The following is a 19868-nucleotide window of genomic DNA, read 5'->3' on the forward strand; positions in this document are numbered from 1 at the left end:
TTATATGATTCCATAACTCAAGCTGTAATTGGCGGAGTTGGAGGAGAGAGGGGACAGAAAAAAAGATGATAATCAGAGCAGGGATTTTCTTGTCCAGGGTTGAGAGTGAAGGGGAGAAATTTGGTATTAAATGGAATACAATCTATGTTTTATGTAGTTAATGATGTAATGATAATGGTGTAATAATAAAAATTATGTTTTCATTCATTGCTACTACATAATAAAATGCCCTCTGAAATAATGGCCTTGATTCAATAGAACATAAGGAGAGGATGGAAGGGAAAAATAATAGTAAATTAGGAGAGGTGGAAGTCAAGAGATATGATATATGGATATACATATTTACAGACACACCTATGTGACACACAGTGGACTAAAATAGTGATAAACAAATTATTGCTTTGATGATCTTAACTGGTAGCATATATACTACCCATAATACCCTTGGGGATAGATGTGGGTGAAATACAATGGATTTACATATATGCATACATGCATGCAAATATTACAACATAAAAATGTATACAATACAGATATGAGTGTGTATATACATACACGTGTAAATGCACATACATGTTTGTGTACATATGTATATGTGTGTATCTGATATACATTTATAGTGTATATAAATATACATATATACATAAATATATTTATACATAAATATATGTATAAAATAGTGATAAACAAATTATTGCTTTGATGATCTTAACTGGTAGCATATATACTGCCCATAATACCCTTGGGGATAGATGAGGGGGAAATATAACTGGATTTACATATATGCATACATGCATGCAAATATTACAACATAAAAATGTATACAATACAGATATGAGTGTGTATATACATACATGTGTAAATGCACATACATGTTTGTGTACATATGTATATGTGTGTATCTGATATACATTTATAGTGTATATAAATATACATATATACATAAATATATTTATACATAAATATGTGTATAAAATAGTGATAAACAAATTATTGCTTTGATGATCTTAATTGGTAGCATATATACTGCCCATAATACCCTTGGGGATAGATGAGGAGGAAATATAACTGGATTTACATATATGCATACATGCATGCAAATATTACAACATAAAAATGTGCACAATACAGATATTAGTGTGTATATACATGCATGTGTAAATGCACATACATGTTTGTGCACATATGTATATGTGTGTATCTAATATACATTTATAAAGATAGAGACAGAAACAGAGACAGATAGAGACAAAGAAGACAATCATTTACTTCCCTGTTTTAGAAGCTTGATGATAATACTAAGGACATCTTTGCATTGGATTCTCTCTCCCATTCCCCTTTCCCTGTTTTAAATGATTGAAAACTCAAAACTTATTAGTCCTTCCGGCACATTCTTCCTAAACAGAACAATAATTTCATTTTCATTGGGATTTTCTGCTCTCTTTGATCATTTTCTCTGGTGCGTGATTAAATATTCACCTTTGTCAAATTGCTGTATACAATTTAAATATAAAAATCAAAGAAGTGGAAGTTACATCCTCCTAGCAGTGAGCATATGGCTAAGCCTTTGGAGCCTCCTGAGGGTCCTCTAGCTTGCGGGGTAATCACCATTAGAGGTGATGTTGAAGACTAATACTCCTTAAAATGCATATGGATTTTTAATATCTATAGGCCATTTCTTCCAGAATATTTTCTGTATGGCCCAATCAGCTGTGTGAAGAAGGGGTTAGGGGTCCTGCTCTCTACATTGTACAGCTTATGAAATTAGACTTCTGAGATCAGTGACTTTCTGGTAGTCACAGAGAAAGTAAATCTGAGAAATAGGTCTTCCGGAATCCAATTTCAAAGATCTAACCAAGGGACTTCCCTGCTTTGATCCCAGGAGAGATCCAGAGCTGGAAAAACACCAGAACAAAGAGCAAGTTAGTCAAAAGGACTTTATTACACCAATAGGGAAGACTGTGAAGCTGGATACATTCATGGGGGAAATTGTCTTCACAGTCTTATAACACTGGAATATCCTTGACTAATCCTAGTAATTCTCCCTTTGTGAAATTAAGAATACAGTATTGCCCTCTCTAGGATTATTCACACATCTCCATTTGTGATGACTTGATTAAAAATAAAATAGCTTCTTCCAAAGGGGCCCAGAAAGGTGGCCTTTTTCCAATTAAGGCAGAAGTCTACAAGGCAGAATCCTTTTATTTTAAAATAAATAAAAGGAGGAATTAAATTGGATTATGGTGTATAGCAGTTCACAAAACATGCCATATTTAAGGTGCACATCCTCTGGCCATATCCCAAGATCATTAAGATTGATAGCCATTTGTTAGTCAATATCTTTTACTTATAATTGGGTTTTCCCATAATTTGGATTGGGGGTGAGATGAGTATATTAAAAAAAAAGTTTGCTTTTGTAAAATTACCCATGTATATATCTGGTAAATAAAAATTATTTAAAAAGAAAAAAAAATGTTTGTTTTAAGTCTAAAACCTGAATGTCATCTTTGGTCATCTGAAAAATATCAATTCTCTTATCCTGGGACTACAGCATTATTCTTAATTTGAGATTATGTGAATATGAGTACATAGTGAGTAAATTATGTAAGTTACATGAGTAAATTATATGTAAGAGAATGCAGAGTTTGGAATTAGTAAGAAGTCCTGGATTCAAATCTATCTCTGATGATTACTCAGTGGTCACACTTAATTGCAAAAGCTGCTTAACATGTCTTAGTATCAGTTTCTCCGTTTATAAAATATAACTAAAGCTAAGAGTCTATCTTATAAGGTTGTGGTGAGAATGGGGTAATTGAATATACTTAGGGGCTATAGAAAAGATAAGTTATTCATTCTATAGCTCGTTCAATCTTGCAAAGCAATTTCCACCCAATTACACTACACAGAAGTCCATGTAAATACCATTGGCCCCATTTTAAAGAGAAGAAAATTGAAATTAAGGAAATCTTAGGGACCCAAGATCATATCACTTGTACGTGTCAGGTCCAGGACTTCTGAAGTCAGGTCTTCACAATATAAAACCTGGCTCCTTCTATACTCTCTGCCAGTAAAAATGCAACTAAATCTACACAACAGCATGTATGTTAGTTAACATGTAGATATGTATATGATTAATGTATACCATTAACTAGAACTACTGTCATAGTCACACTATATTTTTATATGAAAACACTATGGTATTGTGAATAGAGAAATTGCTTTGAACTCAGAAAGTAATTGAGTTAACTGCAGGTAAGTAACTTAATCTCTTAGAAGAGTGGATGATGGGAGTTGGCAGAGTCTTCACATCAATAAGCTTCTTATCAATAAAAGTCACAGGACCAGAATTAAGCACATATGTACACACACACACACACACACACACACACACAAACAATCTGTCTATAAATATATATTATTATGTTGGAGAGAGAATGTGAATTCCTGAGGGAAGAACTAATTCTTTCCTTCTATCTATAGTCACGAACAATTTCTCAATCCTATAAAGAAGGAGTGGGCAGCACATAGGGAGCACAGGGCTAAATCAGGAAAACTCAGCTTCATGCCTTTAAATCTGACTTCAGACTTCTACTAGCGTGTGATACTGAATAAGTCACCTAAGCCTTTTTGCCTCAGTTTCTTTATTTGTCAAATGAGCAAGAGAAGAAAATGGCAACCCATTCTAGTATCTCTGCTGAAAACCAAAACCAAACCAAACCAAACCAAACCAAAACAAAACAAAACAAAACAAAACAAAACAAAACAAAACAAAAAACAAACAAACAAAAAAAAAAACCTTAAATTGGATCACATAGAGTTGAGCATGACTAAATAAAAACAAGTTTAAAAGGACTGGAGTGAGATATGTATATCTAAGGGCATTCATTCATCCAGGGAAGATCTTTGTAAGTCTCTAAAATGATTAAGATTAGTTGAGTGCTGAGATTCTTCCTAGCTCAAAGTCTAAATCAATGAGCCTATGATCATCCTAGCACCAAAGTGACAAATCCTGTCTCTTTCTTCTTCCAATTTTGTCCTCCATTGGAAATTCTGCACCTCCTCCCCATCCTCACCTCCAGCCAAACAAAGGGAGACATGAGTTGATACCTGCTCCTCTGCACCTGTCGGATGGTACATCCCACTAGCCTGTAGTCTTAGGAAATCAGCTTTCCTCAACCAAAAAGAAGGGTAAAGCATCAATAGATTTTCCCCTCCCCAGCTGTTACTTCTAGCTCCAAATACTATGGAATTCCCATCCCTTTCTTAGCATAGTGCTTCAAAGTCTGAAAAGATTTCAAAATATTAACTCATTTTTATTCTTGCAGAAACTGTGAGAAATGGGTACTATTATTATCCCTATTTTGCAGATGAGTTACTTACCCAGGGCCAGACAGCCTTATTGGTCTCAGACTGGACACCTGAGGTCATATATCTGAAGAATGGGGGAGGGAGGTATTTTCACCAGCAGTCTAGCCACTCATACTTACCCATCAAGCTTTGCAGATCTGCCAAATACTTGCTATCCTTCCACCTCTCCTAACTTTCTCTCTATTATAATTTTCTTTCCCATTTTACTTCTTCTCTTTTTCCTGTTAGTTCCTCTTCATAATCCGAGGGTTTGAAAACCTCATTTGTTTAAAACCTTGTTGTTCCAATAATGGTCTATAAATCCACTAGACAGATATAAACAAATTCCCTAGGTGGTAGGTCTCATGGCCCATGATTAGATTGTAACACCCATCTCCAAAATCCAATCTTCCAAAGGTACAGAATTGAAAAAGACACATAATCAGGGCACCATTTTCTAAGAAAGTCATTGGAATGAAAATAGATGTTTTATTTTGAGAAAATCAAATCCAGTGCTGGGCTTGAGAGGGGGCTGCATTAGGGGGAAAAAAAGTATTTTGCATGGATTCTTAAATTTAAAAAAAAATCAAAGCTCTGATTCTAAATTGTTTTATATCTTTAAAAATGAGGATTTCATTTTGTTTTATTTATTATTTTTTTTCCAGAACTTTTATTTCATTTATAGAGATGACAATACATGCTATAAAATGTTGTACCAGAGAAATTGAGGCAAGTAGAGACCAGTTTTAATTTTAATGTACAGAGTTTAATAAACTAACTGACCAAATGGCACTATAGTCCAAAGCACTCAGTGCAGATAAATAGAGACAGAGAACTTAGAGTTTTCTTAGCTAACTACAGTTTGCAGATTTGCAAACAGAATGCATAATTGGAGAATACAATTTTATCCTAACATCTTGCAACTGTTGTTATCTTTAGGGGAAATAAAGGCAAAGGCACTAGGAGGAAGGACAAGCCATAATTCCAGGAAAGGATCATAACTTAAACTAGACAGGGCAGGGGTCAAAATAAGGAGTCTGTGAGGAGTGGGGCAATACTCAAAAAATAGGGGGGAACATCCTAGCAAAGATAATTCACCTGGACCAGAGGTTCTCAAACTACGGCCCATGGGCCACATGTGGCCTGCTGAGGACGTTTATGTGGCCCACCAGGTTATAGCTGAGGGGCAGAGACAGAGCGTGAGGTTTTGTTTTTACTATAGTCCGGCCCTTCAACAGTCTGAGGGACAGTGAACTGGCCCCCTATTTTAAAAGTTTGAGGACCACTGAGTCCTGGACAGTTCTGACACAATGGTATACAAAAGGGGGTCAGAGCTTCAAAGTATTCCTGGGCTCTCTTCCAACCTCAATTTTTCCTGTCCTAATTGCAAGGAAGAAGGGGTTGCTATGGCTTATTTTCCAGGACCAACAATACCTGGCTGGGAGACATGTAAAGTAAATCTGAGGTTGTTCTAAGGCTCCTGGTCACTCAGTAACATTGCCCATGGAATTGGTCTTCTATTTTAATTTTAAACAAACTGTATCTTTTCTCATTTCCTCAGCTGGGACAACTACCTGGCAGGACTCAGGTTGCTGAGCTTGGATTCATTTTCAGAAACAAGTTACTTTATATTCATTTGATCCCTGGGAAATTACTTTTGTTTTCTTTCTATCTACAAAGGTGTCATTGTATCTTATTTTTGGGGGGGAGGATTGGGGAGGCTTTGTTCACAGCATCAATTACATTCTGTTTGGGGAAGTGATAATTGCAGCGAAATATTTCCCAGCAGGAGATTAGCAGAAGTATTTGAAACAAAGTAATGTGACTCTATGGAATTATTCACAATGTCACGAAGAAGGGGAAAAGTACATTAAATTGTGACATTAAGAAAGGGAAAAATTAGATCTTGTCTTATAATTTCACACCCATCACTTTCGAGCCTTTGCTAAGAGTTTCAGAAGGGTCTCGGGAGAAGGGACCGAATTAAGAAGTTACTTGTGAACTGATGCAAATACATTTTGTTAAATTGGGATATCTGGACAAGTAGGGGGCTGGGTCCAAGTCAATTAAATTCAACAAGCTTTATCAAATGCTTATTATGCGTTGTGATGTGCATGGAGACACAAAAGCACAGCGGAAACCATTTCTTCCTAAGGTCTTACATTTTACTTTTAGCATCTCAATTCCGGCCCAATTCATAAAGAGCAGGCCCAATCCATAAAGTCAGTTGCCTTATAGAGTAGGACAAACAAATTAGTTAGTAAATAAATGTTATAAAATATCATACCTGAGAATTCAAGTTCCAAGACTTAATTAATCCCTATCTCAGACCATGCATAGATCTAGACAAAATAATTTAAAGAACCAATCTTCCTCCACTGAAATAGATTACAAGGTTATCATTAATAGATAAGTTCAAGGGAGACACTTGAAGTTCAGAGAAGTAAATGATTTCCTCTGGGTCATTCACTGATTCGTTTCACTCCCCAAACAATTACTACCCTTTAATCTCTTGTTCTTATCTTCTATTCTCATAATCTTGGCTCTGACTCAGTTTCCCATTTCCACCAGTGACCAGAGTGATAGCCCCCTTTTGGGATACATGGAGTTTTCAGGGAGGATTGATACCTCTGGTGTGAGGGTTTGCCAAGCCCTTTTCAGGACTCCTTGTCTACCTTTGGTGTCCATCTTTATTCAACTCTAGCCTGTGGCTCTAGGAAGTTAGATAATCACAGTGACCACAACCCAGTCAATCATTTCAGCAGATGGGCTAACTCAGGCTGAGGGTAACCAAAGGGTCTCGAGCCTGTTGTTGAATTAGGGGGATGTCCTTTCTGAGCATGTGAAGAGTTTCTCCAGCAGAAAGGGAAGATGAGAACACTTTTTTCAATTGGCCACAGGAGCAGCTGAAGCAGGTACTTGAGCTTGGTCAGGTAACAAAAGCACCAAGATCATCCACTGCATCCCAGGCCACTGGGATTGTCTTAGTTTTTGCCCTGCCACTGGACTTTGATGACTCAGGAAGAGAGAGGCTGATGACTTTGAGCTACTCTGTCTTACTTAAATCTAATTTATGCAAGAGTCAAGATATCACCTTAGATATCATCGGTCCTCTTTGAAAACAAATGATGAGTACAACAAACCAAGTCTCGTCAATCTCATCTCCTCACCATTTCTTTAATAAGTCATTTTTTTTTCCTTTTGGTCCCCACCACCATCTTGATTCATAGAGACAGAACCAGTATGGAGTGACTAAGATTGCCCCAGGGAATTTTCATGTGTGTCAAGGGATGAGGGAGGATATACTCTTGTCACCTCCACTTTCTTCAAACATGTCTGCCCAACTTTGAGATGACATGCCCAGCATTCTGTCCTGTCTCCCATGTCCCACCCTCCTCTCTATCCTACTAGCCACTTCATCTCCTTGCCTTCTTCGTAGAGCTGGAAAGGCCAAAGATCTTTGCTTAACCTTTAGAAGCTAGCCTTAGATTTCTGAGGAATGACCGCCTTCATTCCAGGTATGACTGGACCCAGCCAGAAAAGATGGGCTTTACTTCTGTATCACTGAATTTGCTACTATTACAGAGCTAATACCTAGTTATGGCACAGTGCTTTTTAGTGATAAAAGCAAAGCAGTTTAAAAGGTCCTGGAGACATAGACCATCAGAGAATCAAGAAAGGTTTCAAGACCATTGGAGGAGCTTCTTCATGGCAGTTCCCTGTCTGTGCTCTTCCCTTCCAACACATCTTTAAACACTTGCCAGGAAGATGTTTTTCTTAAATAGGATATGTATGGCTGAGAGGATCTGAGCAGGTTTGGAATCATACAGAAAGGAGTCAGAGGTGAAGACTGGAAGATAATAGTGGTTTGACTGGACAAATAATTTCTTTCTCTCTGTCTCTGTCTCTCTGTCTGTGTCTCTCTCTCTGTCTCTCTCTGTGTGTCTGTGTGTCTGTGTGTCTGTGTCTCTCTCTCTCTCTCTCTCTCTCTCTCTCTGCCCCCTTTCCCCTCTCTCTTTCTCTCTCCCTTTTCCCCTCCCTCTTTCTCTCTCCCTTTTCCCCTCTCTCTTTCTCTATCCCTTTTCCCCTCCCTCTCCTTCTCCCTATCCTTCTCCCCCCTCTCTCTTTCTGTATTTGTATCTCTCCTCTCAGATTCTGTCTGTCTCTCTGTTTCTCTCTCTCTCTCTTTCTCCTTGTCTTTCTCTCTCTCTCTTCTGTCTCCCTCTCCCTCTCCTCTTATTCTCCTTTCTCCCTCTTCTTTCTGTCTCTATCACTCTGTATGCCCCCCTCTCTTTCTTTTTCTATGGGTCCCTCTCTCATTTTTTTTTCCTTTTTACATTTTTTAAAGAAGAAAGATCTGTTGTCATGTGAAGGCCATCACTATCACCATGATCGATCCTTAATATTGTTTTTGTTCTTCCAGAATTATCACACTTAATCTTCTTACTGTCTCTTCTTTTAGATGAAAAATAAAAACACATTTCTCATAGTGATTGTTCATTAACCTCACATTAGGCAATTTCATATCTGACAAAGTTTATCTATTTGTGCAGTTTTCTACTTGGTCTATTTCCCTGCCCCACTTTTGGTTCTGAAAAAAAATGTGAATATTTAATTAGAAGCTTCCACATGCAGTTCATCTTGGTACAGTAAGCATGGTGGCTTCTGCATGCCCCCCCCCTAAATTAAGCAATATTCTTATTAGGGGAGGAATTGTCAGCTTCAAGCATGGAAAGATCATCTTTCCTTGGGCTGATCTGTAGAATTCTGAGCTGGGACTTTTTTCTCCACTGTGACTTATCTCCACATTTATCAAAGGAATCAAGGCTCCTGTAGAGCCTTCCTTTCCTGGACAGATATATTTACAGTTTGACACAACTGGATGCCTATGTTTGCATTTTACAGCCTTCTGGGTATTAACAGGAAAAGTAAAAGAATGGTAGGAAGAAACAAAATTACATTATCAAATACCCCAAGTTGGAAGGACCAAGTCTCCCAGAAAACTCTTGGCTGATTCTCTTTCTTCTGAAATATTTGACATGTGACCGTGCAAATCACTGTAGAAGGAGTTGCAATCACCCATGAGACAAAGGAAAGACTTGAGGGATGAGGGCACAAAACAAAAATCAGTCAGGCAATATGAATTTATGGACAAAAAAACCCTGAATTTTTATTGATTTTTGTTGGAGGTTTCAGAGGTCAACCTTTGGAAGAGATAATGAAATGGCTTCAACTTTATGGAAAAAAAAAAAACAGAATTGTTGGAAAGCAGTATGAATAACTGCCCTTCTGAAGGTGTGGGAGAAAAAATATCAACTTTGAGTCAAAAGCCCTAGATTCCTATTCCAGATCTGTTTACCTTGCATTTCCTCCATTGTTAGAATTCTTACAAGGTGCTAAATCAGTTGTTTAATTTAGCATAGTACTTAACAACTCTCTAGTTCAGAGTTCACATCTTTAAGAGAGCATATAAAAGAACAAGATCACTCTCTGGCAGGAGATTCAGAATTAGGATTGACTTCTGGGAGATTCACAAGGCAGAAACCCACAATCCTACACTCTTGGAGGTGGAGTCTGATTCATTCCCATTTCAACCTTCCTGCTGGCTGGAGACACTTGGACAAGAGCTCTCGGGAACCAAAGAGAGAGATAGGCCTCTAAGAAAGCTAACTGGGCCCAGGAAAAGATTCAGGATTTTGAAGGACACAATAAAGGATCTGGACTTTAACTCCTGGCTGCATTTGGGATTATTGAAATGAACTGAAACTAAGGCTGCCTCCAGAAGCTCTCCAAGAAACCTGCTCCAAGAGAACAATTATATTTTAGAGAAAAAGCATATTATACTCCATGATATTAGGCTAGTTACTTCATTTTTTTTTCCTAAATCTGTTTCCTTATCTGTTATTTTAGAATGTTGGTCTAAGTGACATCTATGGGTCTTCTCCCTCTGACTTTAAAAAGCTTACTGTATCTTTATGAAAAGTAAAGATCATATTCCTGTAAGCTCTAAATTGCACCGAGAACAATAAGTAGATGGCCTTACCTTGGAATCATGGTCTGAGTGAGGAGGATTTATCACCAGGGCAGCCAGGCAAATATGAGCCTCTCAAATGCTTTTTATTGTGTTTTTCCTGCTCTTGAATGTTCTTATTACTTTAGCCGATAAGACTTCCCATGATCTCAACTTTGACTCATCAAACTGACCTTGAATTCATTTCTTGGTTGCAGCATTTATTTCACTTCAGACTCAGGTCTCTACTTCCAAACCCAGTCTAGTGCCCTGCCCTTGACCTAGACCTATGAAGGCTCTCCTTGGTCCTCATAAAATTTGGTCTACTGAACTGGAGACTCTACTGCAATGGTACTTAACTCAGCTATTTCCAAGTCTTTCATCCACCTAGGATAGTGATACAAATCAGCCTGTTTAGTAACACCCACAATGAAATATTGGGAACAATGTTATTATTCTCTGCAATCTATTATCAAACTCCATGCTTAAAAACAACAAAGTAAAAATCTCACTTCCTCCTAACGTAGTGTATTCTGCATAGGAACTCTACAACGGTCAGGATTCCCCCCTTTTCTCCAAAATTAAGCCTCAATCAGTTTCTCTGTAATGCTTATTCTCGTCTTCTAATTTTCTTTTTTCCTTTTACCAAAAGGAACAAGTGGAATCTTTCTTATTTTATGATAATGACTATATGAAATTATCTTTCTATAGGCAGGCATGCATCCTTAGGTGGATTGCTTTCCTTTTGGTCTCACATTTTGCAATCTGATGTCCTATCATTCACCATATGAAGGATCAAGGCAATCTTCTCAAACAATGAAACTTATGTTAGTGACATAATATTTTCTGAAAGGCGAGTTCCCCCCCTGTCCATTTTTAATTAAGCTGATGGAAACGCCCTAACCAACATAAACATTAGATGGTTCATAGTAGGGCTAACACTAAAACTTTCCAAGAAAACCAAAGGTCCAATCCCAGGCAGAGTTCCATCCCTCCAAGAATCTGGCAAGAATAGAGCCTGGAGGTTGAACTGTATTCAAGAAAGCCCAAGGGTTCAGAGCCTTACCTCTTCCAGAACATCAGCCAGCTTGCTTAGAATCTCTTCAGGGAGGCTCTGGAATGTGGGAACACTGGAAGACAAAAAGAAAGATCATGGTCAATAGCCAAACTCCTTTCTGGTTTTTTGGGGAAAAAATACAATTCATTTGAAAGAAAGAAAAACAAACTATTTTTGCATCTGTGTCCTTGAAATCCACAGGAGGCAGACTCTCAGTTTTCTCTTCTATACACAGAAAATAATAAAATTTTTATCTGCCTCCATAACACCTCTCTCCTCTGCTCTCTTCTATTTTCTGATATTGCTGTCCCGCTGATGCAGGGTCTATCTACCTCATACCTGGATTAGTGCAATAGCCTCTTTGCTGGTCTGCCAGCTACATGCCTCATCCTCCTATGTCCACCTTCCACTATAAACTATCAAAATGCTCCCTTAAAAGAAAAAAATATATGCAAAGACAATTTTTCACATTCATTTTTTTATTTGAATTTCAAATTTTCTTTTTTTCTTCCTCATGTTCCCTCTTCTCTAAGATGGCAAAGAATTTGATATAGGTTATACTTGTGCAATCATGCAGAACAGAAAGAAGATATAGACCAAAAAGGGGAAAAAGTGAAATATATTATGCTTTGATTTGCATTCAGACTTCACAAATAAATCTTTCTAAAATGCAAATCTGACCATGGTGCCCTTGTCCTCCATTTTATAAATGTTAGTGATTCTCTAAATTCTCAAATATATAAAATCTTTCTTTCGGCATCCAAAGCCTTTCATAATGAGCCTCTCCCTGTCCTGTAATGTTTGGCCTAGGTTTCTGAAGGACCTTGGGACCAGCTTTGATCTTAGTACAGGACAGCCATCAGGATGGTCAAAGATAGAATGTCTTATTTTCAGACTCTCTCAGCTCTTCTATACCCTATTGCAATGACATCATTACAGCATACTATGTACATGTGAACTAGAGAACCATGACATCACCATACTAAGTACTAAGTATATATGGGAACTAGAGAACCATGACATCGCCATACTAAGTACTAAGTATATATGGGAACTAGAGAAACATTATGTCATCATACTAAGTACTAAGTATTTATGGGAACTAGAGAACCATTATGTCATCATACTAAGTACTAAGGATATGGGAACTAGAGAACCATGACATCGCCATACTAAGTACTAAGTATATATGGGAACTAGAGAAACATTATGTCATCATACTAAGTACTAAGTATATATGGGAACTAGAGAATCATGACATCGCCATACCAAGTACTAAGTATATATGGGAACTAGAGAACCATGACATCACCATGCTAAGTACTAAGTATATATGGGAACTAGAGAAACATTATGTCATCATACTAAGTACTAAGTATATATGGGAACTAGAGAATCATGACATCACCATACTAAGTACTAAGTATTTATGGGAACTAGAGAACCATTATGTCATCATACTAAGTACTAAGGATATGGGAACTAGAGAACCATGACATCACCATACTAAGTACTAAGTATATATGGGAACTAGAGAAACATTATGTCATCATACTAAGTACTAAGTATATATGGGAACTAGAGAATCATGACATCGCCATACCAAGTACTAAGTATATATGGGAACTAGAGAACCATGACATCACCATGCTAAGTACTAAGTATATATGGGAACTAGAGAAACATTATGTCATCATACTAAGTACTAAGTATATATGGGAACTAGAGAATCATGACATCACCATACTAAGTACTAAGTATTTATGGGAACTAGAGAACCATTATGTCATCATACTAAGTACTAAGGATATGGGAACTAGAGAACCATGACATCACCATACTAAGTACTAAGTATATATGGGAACTAGAGAAACATTATGTCATCATACTAAGTACTAAGGATATGGGAACTAGAGAACCATTATGTCATCATACTAAGTACTAAGGATATGGGAACTAGAGAACCATGACATCACCATACTAAGTACTAAGTATATATGGGAACTAGAGAACCATTATGTCATCATACTAAGTACTAAGGATATGGGAACTAGAGAACCATGACATCACCATACTAAGTACTAAGTATATATGGGAACTAGAGAACCATTATGTCATCATACTAAGTACTAAGGATATGGGAACTAGAGAACCATGACATCACCATACTAAGTACTAAGTATATATGGGAACTAGAGAATCATGACATCACCATGCTAAGTACTAAGTATATATGGGAAGAGAATCATTACATCACTGTATTAAGTACTAAATATATATGGGAACTAGAGAACCATTATGTCATCATACTAAGTACTAAGTATATATGGGAACTAGAAAAGTAGAACTCCTGAATTTAAATTCAATCTCTGTTAGGATTACTAAGTGAGAACTCAGGTTGTCTGGACAGTGACAAGGTGAGAATTCAGGTTTTCTGGACAATTACAAGGTGAGAACTCAGGTTGACTTGATAGAGGGGGCAAGCTCATTGGCTGGGGTGGTTCTTCCCAGAAGCCCTTGCATTATCCCACGCCCACTCTCTATGTTCTAAATCAAAAGAAAGGGGGAGATGTTAGGATTACTAAGTGAGAACTCAGGTTGTCTGGACAGTGACAAGGTGAGAATTCAGGTTTTCTGGACAATTACAAGGTGAGAACTCAGGTTGACTTGATAGAGGGGGCAAGCTCATTGGCTGGGGTGGTTCTTCCCAGAAGCCCTTGCATTATCCCACGCCCACTCTCTATGTTCTAAATCAAAAGAAAGGGGGAGATGTTAGGATTACTAAGTGAGAACTCAGGTTGTCTGGACAGTGACAAGGTGAGAATTCAGGTTTTCTGGACAATTACAAGGTGAGAACTCAGGTTGACTTGATAGAGGGGGCAAGCTCATTGGCTGGGGTGGTTCTTCCCAGAAGCCCTTGCATTATCCCACGCCCATTCTCTGGGAGGATAAAAGAGACAACACTGGGCCCAGAGAGCAGATCGGCCTGGAGAAGGATAAGAGCTGGAGGAGATTCAGAGCCAGGATTCAAGAGAAAGACTCTGCATTGCATCAGGCTTGACGGGGCTCTCTGCAGGAAGGGAAGTCACTTCTAAGGACAAGAGTTAACAGCAACTACCTGGAGACAACGGTTCGTTACAGGAAGAAGAATCAGTCGGAGAGATTTGAGTAGAAGACACAGCAGATCTCTTCCCAGAGAGTGGGCGTGGGATAATGCAAGGGCTTCTGGGAAGAACCACCCCAGCCAATGAGCTTGCCCCCTCTATCAAGTCAACCTGAGTTCTCACCTTGTAATTGTCCAGAAAACCTGAATTCTCACCTTGTCACTGTCCAGACAACCTGAGTTCTCACTTAGTAATCCTAACAAATCTCAGATGCTTAACACTTTCTAGCTATGTGGGACAAGTCCAATTGTCCCTCCAAACCTCCTCTCCCCCTCCACACACACACACACACACACACAAAAGAAATGTTTATCTATGTATGGATTGATCTAAAATTGTTTGGAGAAAAGTATTTTATAAACTTAGAAGTGCTTCTAAAACTATAGGCTATTTGAACTCTTGCTCCAATATTTTGATTATAATTTTCCATATCATTATTTGTTTTATTTTCATTTTTTTATTGTACATAGGCAATGGACTTTCGTGGATAGAAAGTTAACAAAAAAGACCTGAGTTCAAGATTCAGGCTATGTGATCCTGAGCATATCAATGAAGTTCTCATCCTGCCAGGAACTTAAAAGGCAGCAGAGAAGGTTCTGATTGTATTGGGGATTTTTTTTTTTAACCTGTTACTCTCTTCCTGATTCCAAGCTTGCTGCTCAATCCTCTGTGTCATCTCATTGCCCCAGAAGATGTAGATAGTATGTTAAAGTCAAAAGATGTAGCTTATCCTCATTATCTCACTTGATCCTCACCCCAGCCCTGTGAGCGAGTTCCTACAACTATTGCCACCATTTTGTAGATGAGGTAACAGACTGAGAGACCTGCAGTGATTTGTCTACCCTACCACTGCTTTTAATTGAAAAATCTGGGCACTGAGCCCAAGGTCTTCTTGACTCCAAGTCTAGCATTCCTCCACCATGCTGCCTTTCCAATAAATGCCAAAGCTTGTTATTTCAGAACATTTTGAAGTTTTAATAAGCTGGACCTTGAATATATCATGACTCTTGTTTTCAGACTCATAATAAATTTCTAGTTAGGTATGCGCCAAGAAATACCTAGAGAAAACAGATGCCTCTTGTTTTAATCTGAAATCCCTAACTCTTTTATTATGTGGCTACCAAAGTGTATAATATGTAAGTGCCTCATACTATAACCCATTAACAAAATCTCATCTTTGTTTTTGTTTTTGTTTTTGTTTTCCTTCATAATGCCATAGTTCACCAGGGCCATGCTGGCTATCAGATTTATTTTTTCCATCTGAGGGGGAGGCAGATTTTAAGAGACAGAAATCAGGAGAGCGATTACAATTATTTGAAAGGGGCTGAAAATCTGTCCCCTTCTTATTTCTTTAGTGAGCTATATTCAAATTCACACACACACACACACACACACACACACACACACACACACACACACACACACACACTCCTGCCAGAAGATGCAAGAAGAATTTGAGCCCCAGCATGTCTCTGGGGACATTTGTTGAAAATGAAAATTAACTGCAACATTTTACTCATTTCAATGTAATTGGGTCCCACAAAGATGGGGCAATTTCTACAATTCAATAACTTCTTCCTTTGACCCATAGCATAAACAATGAATCTAATAAGACCCATCTTCCTTCCTTCCTCCCTCCCTTCCTCCATCCTTTTCTTCTTCTTTCCCTCTTTCCCTCCCTCCCTCCCTCCCTCCTTCCCTCCTTCCTCCCTCCCTCTTTTCCTTCCTTCCTTCCTTCCTTCCTTCCTTCCTTCCTTCCTTCCTTCCTTCCTTCCTTCCTTCCTTCCTTCCTTCCTCCTTTCCTTCCTTCATCCTTTTCTTCTTCTTTCCCTCCCTCTCTTCCTCCCTCCCTCCCTCCTTCCTTCCTTCTTCCCTCCCTCTTTTCCTTCCTTCCTTCCTTCCTTCCTTCCTTCCTTCCTTCCTTCCTTCCTTCCTTTCTTCTTTCCTTCCTTTCCTAGAATGCTGAACTATCTAAAAAAAAAAAAAAATATATATATATATATATATATATATATATATATATATATATATATTGGATCTCACCATATGTTAAATGAAAACAAAAACATTAAGTAAATTTTAATAATTCCTTGGAATATCTATCAGCATTTGTTATCTACTTAATATGTTTGATTAATAAAGGTTCTTAATTAGAACCCTTTCCCCAACATGCTCAGTTTATCACAGAAGAATGATTATCAAATTAAAGAAATGGAGAGAAAAATTAATAGCAGACGACCGTGATAGTATTTGAAATTATTTCTGCTTTAATGTTTTAGGGATCCACTGGGTTGGGTGTTTCACACAGAGAAGGGAAGCCAGCCTCACTGAAGAAATAAGTGAAGGCCTTGAAGTTCACTAATATCTCAGTTTTTTAGAGTTCTGGTTTGGGACTACAACATTCTAAAGTATTTTAAATTCAGAGCTCCTCCCAGAAGGGGGTCAATGGATTCTCTGTTTTGATTTTCTCCTCTGATTCTGCTATTTCTGCTATATTATAACCATGTTCTGAGTTCTCTTTTGTTTGCAATGTCCCACCCTATCTTCATGTGTAATGACGTATACTGGTGGGGGAATGGGCCACGGAATAGCTGTTTCTTGGTGCTGCCTGCCCTGCCCTGGCTTAGATGCTGCATGTTTCAGGTCTCAATTACTGTTTAGCCACAAAGGACCCAAAATCTTTAAGTCCTATGAGAATATATTGGATATTGACCCTTCTGGATAGTCACCACTCAGAGCCACACTGGATACAAAGCCCACATCTCCATTCAGAAGGCCCTAAAACTTCACAGCCTTCTGTTGTTAGCTTTCTCAAATACGGAAACCCTGCTTTGAGAATTTGTAGGCTTGACTTTTGCTTTAGATGAAGCAGCTCGTTGCATTTTCTCTTTGGCATTCTTGACCATTGCTCTTACTGCCCCTTTCAGACATATTCGCTGGAAATCTCTGCTTCAGTATGACCTTTCACATTGCCAACCTAACAGTGACTCTCACTCCTACTCTATTGCAATAATCTCTTAATGGCTCTTTCTGCCCTTAGTTTTTATGGCCTTGATCCTGTCCTGCAATACCCCGGAGAAATTAATCTTTCCACAGCCCCATTTGGAATGAGTCTCTCCCCTGACCCAAATCCTTTAATGGAGAGCCACTGAAGTAATGATATATGTACTCTCTATTTCCCAAGGTTATTTTTATTTTTTTAAGTACTTCTTATAACTTCAGAATGCTTGAAAAAGGAAAGGCATTTTTATTACCAAATAAAATCCAACTTTCTTACACTTGCATCCAAAACTTTCTGAGCACCTCGCCCACATTCCAGGCATAATGGATGAGACAAAACTTCATTTTCCTGGCTTGTCTTTGGATAGAGAAGGGCTGAGGAAGAATAGTCAAGGCTATGACTAGGGAGGGCGAAGTGCTTGGCCTGGAGTCAGGAACTGTGTTCAAAAATGTCTTTGTACACTTACCAACTATGTGACCCTGAGTTAGTCACCTAACTTTGCCTCAGTTTCCTCACCTATCAAATCAGCTGGAGAAGAAAATGGCAAACCATTCGTTCCATTATCTAAGAATCTTCCAAATGAGATCAAAGAGAATCAGACATGACTGGAAAACAACTGAAAAAAACAGCAATCTGAATCTTCCATCAGACTTATCAATATACATTGAAAAAATAATTTGGAGATCAACTAACAGCATACTCTTTTTTTTTTTTTTTTTTTAAGCAGCCAATTGGCTAGCAGTATCTTACTAAGAAAAATAACCTGCCTCAAGAACAAGAGAACTAGCAAGTTCATAGACCTGCAGGGGGAATTTCTAGCTCAATAACCAGGTAAATTTATCAAAATAGCTTCTATAATTTGAAAATACTATGCCTATGAATAATTCTAATATCTAAAGGTATAGATACATATATATGTATATATGTATATATATATATATATATATATATATATATATATATATATATAATACACAGATAATATATCTAAAAATATAGCAGAATGAGACTTATAAGGAGTATTCATTTTTAAATACCCCTTTCCAAATGGGCTTGCTGACCTACCATGAAATCAAAGAAAAAATATGGGAAAGAAAGGAGAAAATTTTTTTTTAAATGGAGAAATAAAAGATTAAAAAGGAATAAAGATAAGAATAAAGAGCAGGAGAAAGATGTAGAGTCAGTTTTTTAAATCCTAGGTCTATTTTTTTCCCCCCAAGTGCATTTGGGCAGTTCACTTCATTGTTTTAGATCTTAACTTCCCAAATGCAAAATAAGAAGGCCAGACTAGATGTTCCCTAAGGCTCCTTCCAACCTTAATCCTGTATTCCCATGGTCCTAAATGGTTACAAATTGTGCAAAAGAGTCTCTGAAGAGTGAATAATAGCTACAAAGTGCCAGGAGAGATCCCCAGAGAGAGCAATCAATTGGTAGACAACTCAATAAAATGTCTGTTTACTTAGTTCCCCAAAAGAATGCTATGGGAATAAATCAGAAGTAGCAACCAAAGAAAATGACAACTTGCAGGTTTCCCTGGAAAAGTGAAGGAGATGATATCATCAGGGTCAAGGGTAGTCTTGACCCCTTTTGATGACCCAGCCAATAGTCAACCATCAAATACTAGTTGCTATGTAGGAAGGACTTCTGCTGCCCTCCCACTCAACACAACATGAAGCCTTCTTGGAAATTCTTTCCATATTAAAATTGACACTGTCATGTGGTCCTTCCAGCTTTGTTTGAAAAGCTTTCCTGAAAAAGTAAGGACCCTGCCACTTTCTGATGCAGCTCTTTGTCTTTTGGATAGCTCTAATAATCATTAGAATTAATTTGCTGATATCTTTCATGCCTTCTAACCAAAAGGCAGCAAAGATACCTCTGTGTTTCTCAGCTACCCTAACCTTTATTTGGAGAGATTCTGAGTGAGAGAATTTTATTCCACAGGTTTTTAGTAGGCAGGAACTTGAAAGATTATCTAGCCTAATCTCTTCATTATAGATTTTTATAATTTGCTCAAGATCCCAGAGGTAGTGATGAGAACTAGATAAGGGGTACCTAAATGAAATTAGGTTTAATTGAGGTCTAGGTACAGGGAGTCAAATAGAGCTCCCCTGCAACCCCTTTGGCTTCGGCACAAACATACGGGAGTTAAATGAAGTCTAGTAGTGGTGCAAGAGTCCTCTGTAAAGGAATTTACAGACCTGAAAACCTAGATTAATAAAAGAGGTTTATTGTGGGGTTTGGAAATAAGGCTTAGTTAGTCAAGTTGAGAGTAGAGATAAAAGGTACTAG

The 19868-nt window shown here is 37.9% G+C and overlaps 1 protein-coding gene across 2 annotated transcripts in view; it reads right to left on the minus strand.

Moving 5' to 3' along the window:
• The window catches only part of PRKG1 (protein kinase cGMP-dependent 1), a 1273864-nt gene that overhangs the window by 333948 nt on the left and 920048 nt on the right, over positions 1–19868 (minus strand). For both annotated transcript variants that reach the window (XR_012487204.1, XM_074297069.1), the window contains exon 5: positions 11424–11487. Coding sequence is in view for 1 of the 2 variants with exons in the window: in XM_074297069.1 (XP_074153170.1) it covers positions 11424–11487 (64 nt within the window). In the remaining variant the exon portion in view is untranslated. The remainder of the gene's footprint in view (positions 1–11423; positions 11488–19868) is intronic.

Source organism: Sminthopsis crassicaudata, chromosome 2 (genome assembly GCF_048593235.1).
Source record: "Sminthopsis crassicaudata isolate SCR6 chromosome 2, ASM4859323v1, whole genome shotgun sequence".
Lineage (NCBI taxonomy): Eukaryota > Metazoa > Chordata > Mammalia > Dasyuromorphia > Dasyuridae > Sminthopsis > Sminthopsis crassicaudata.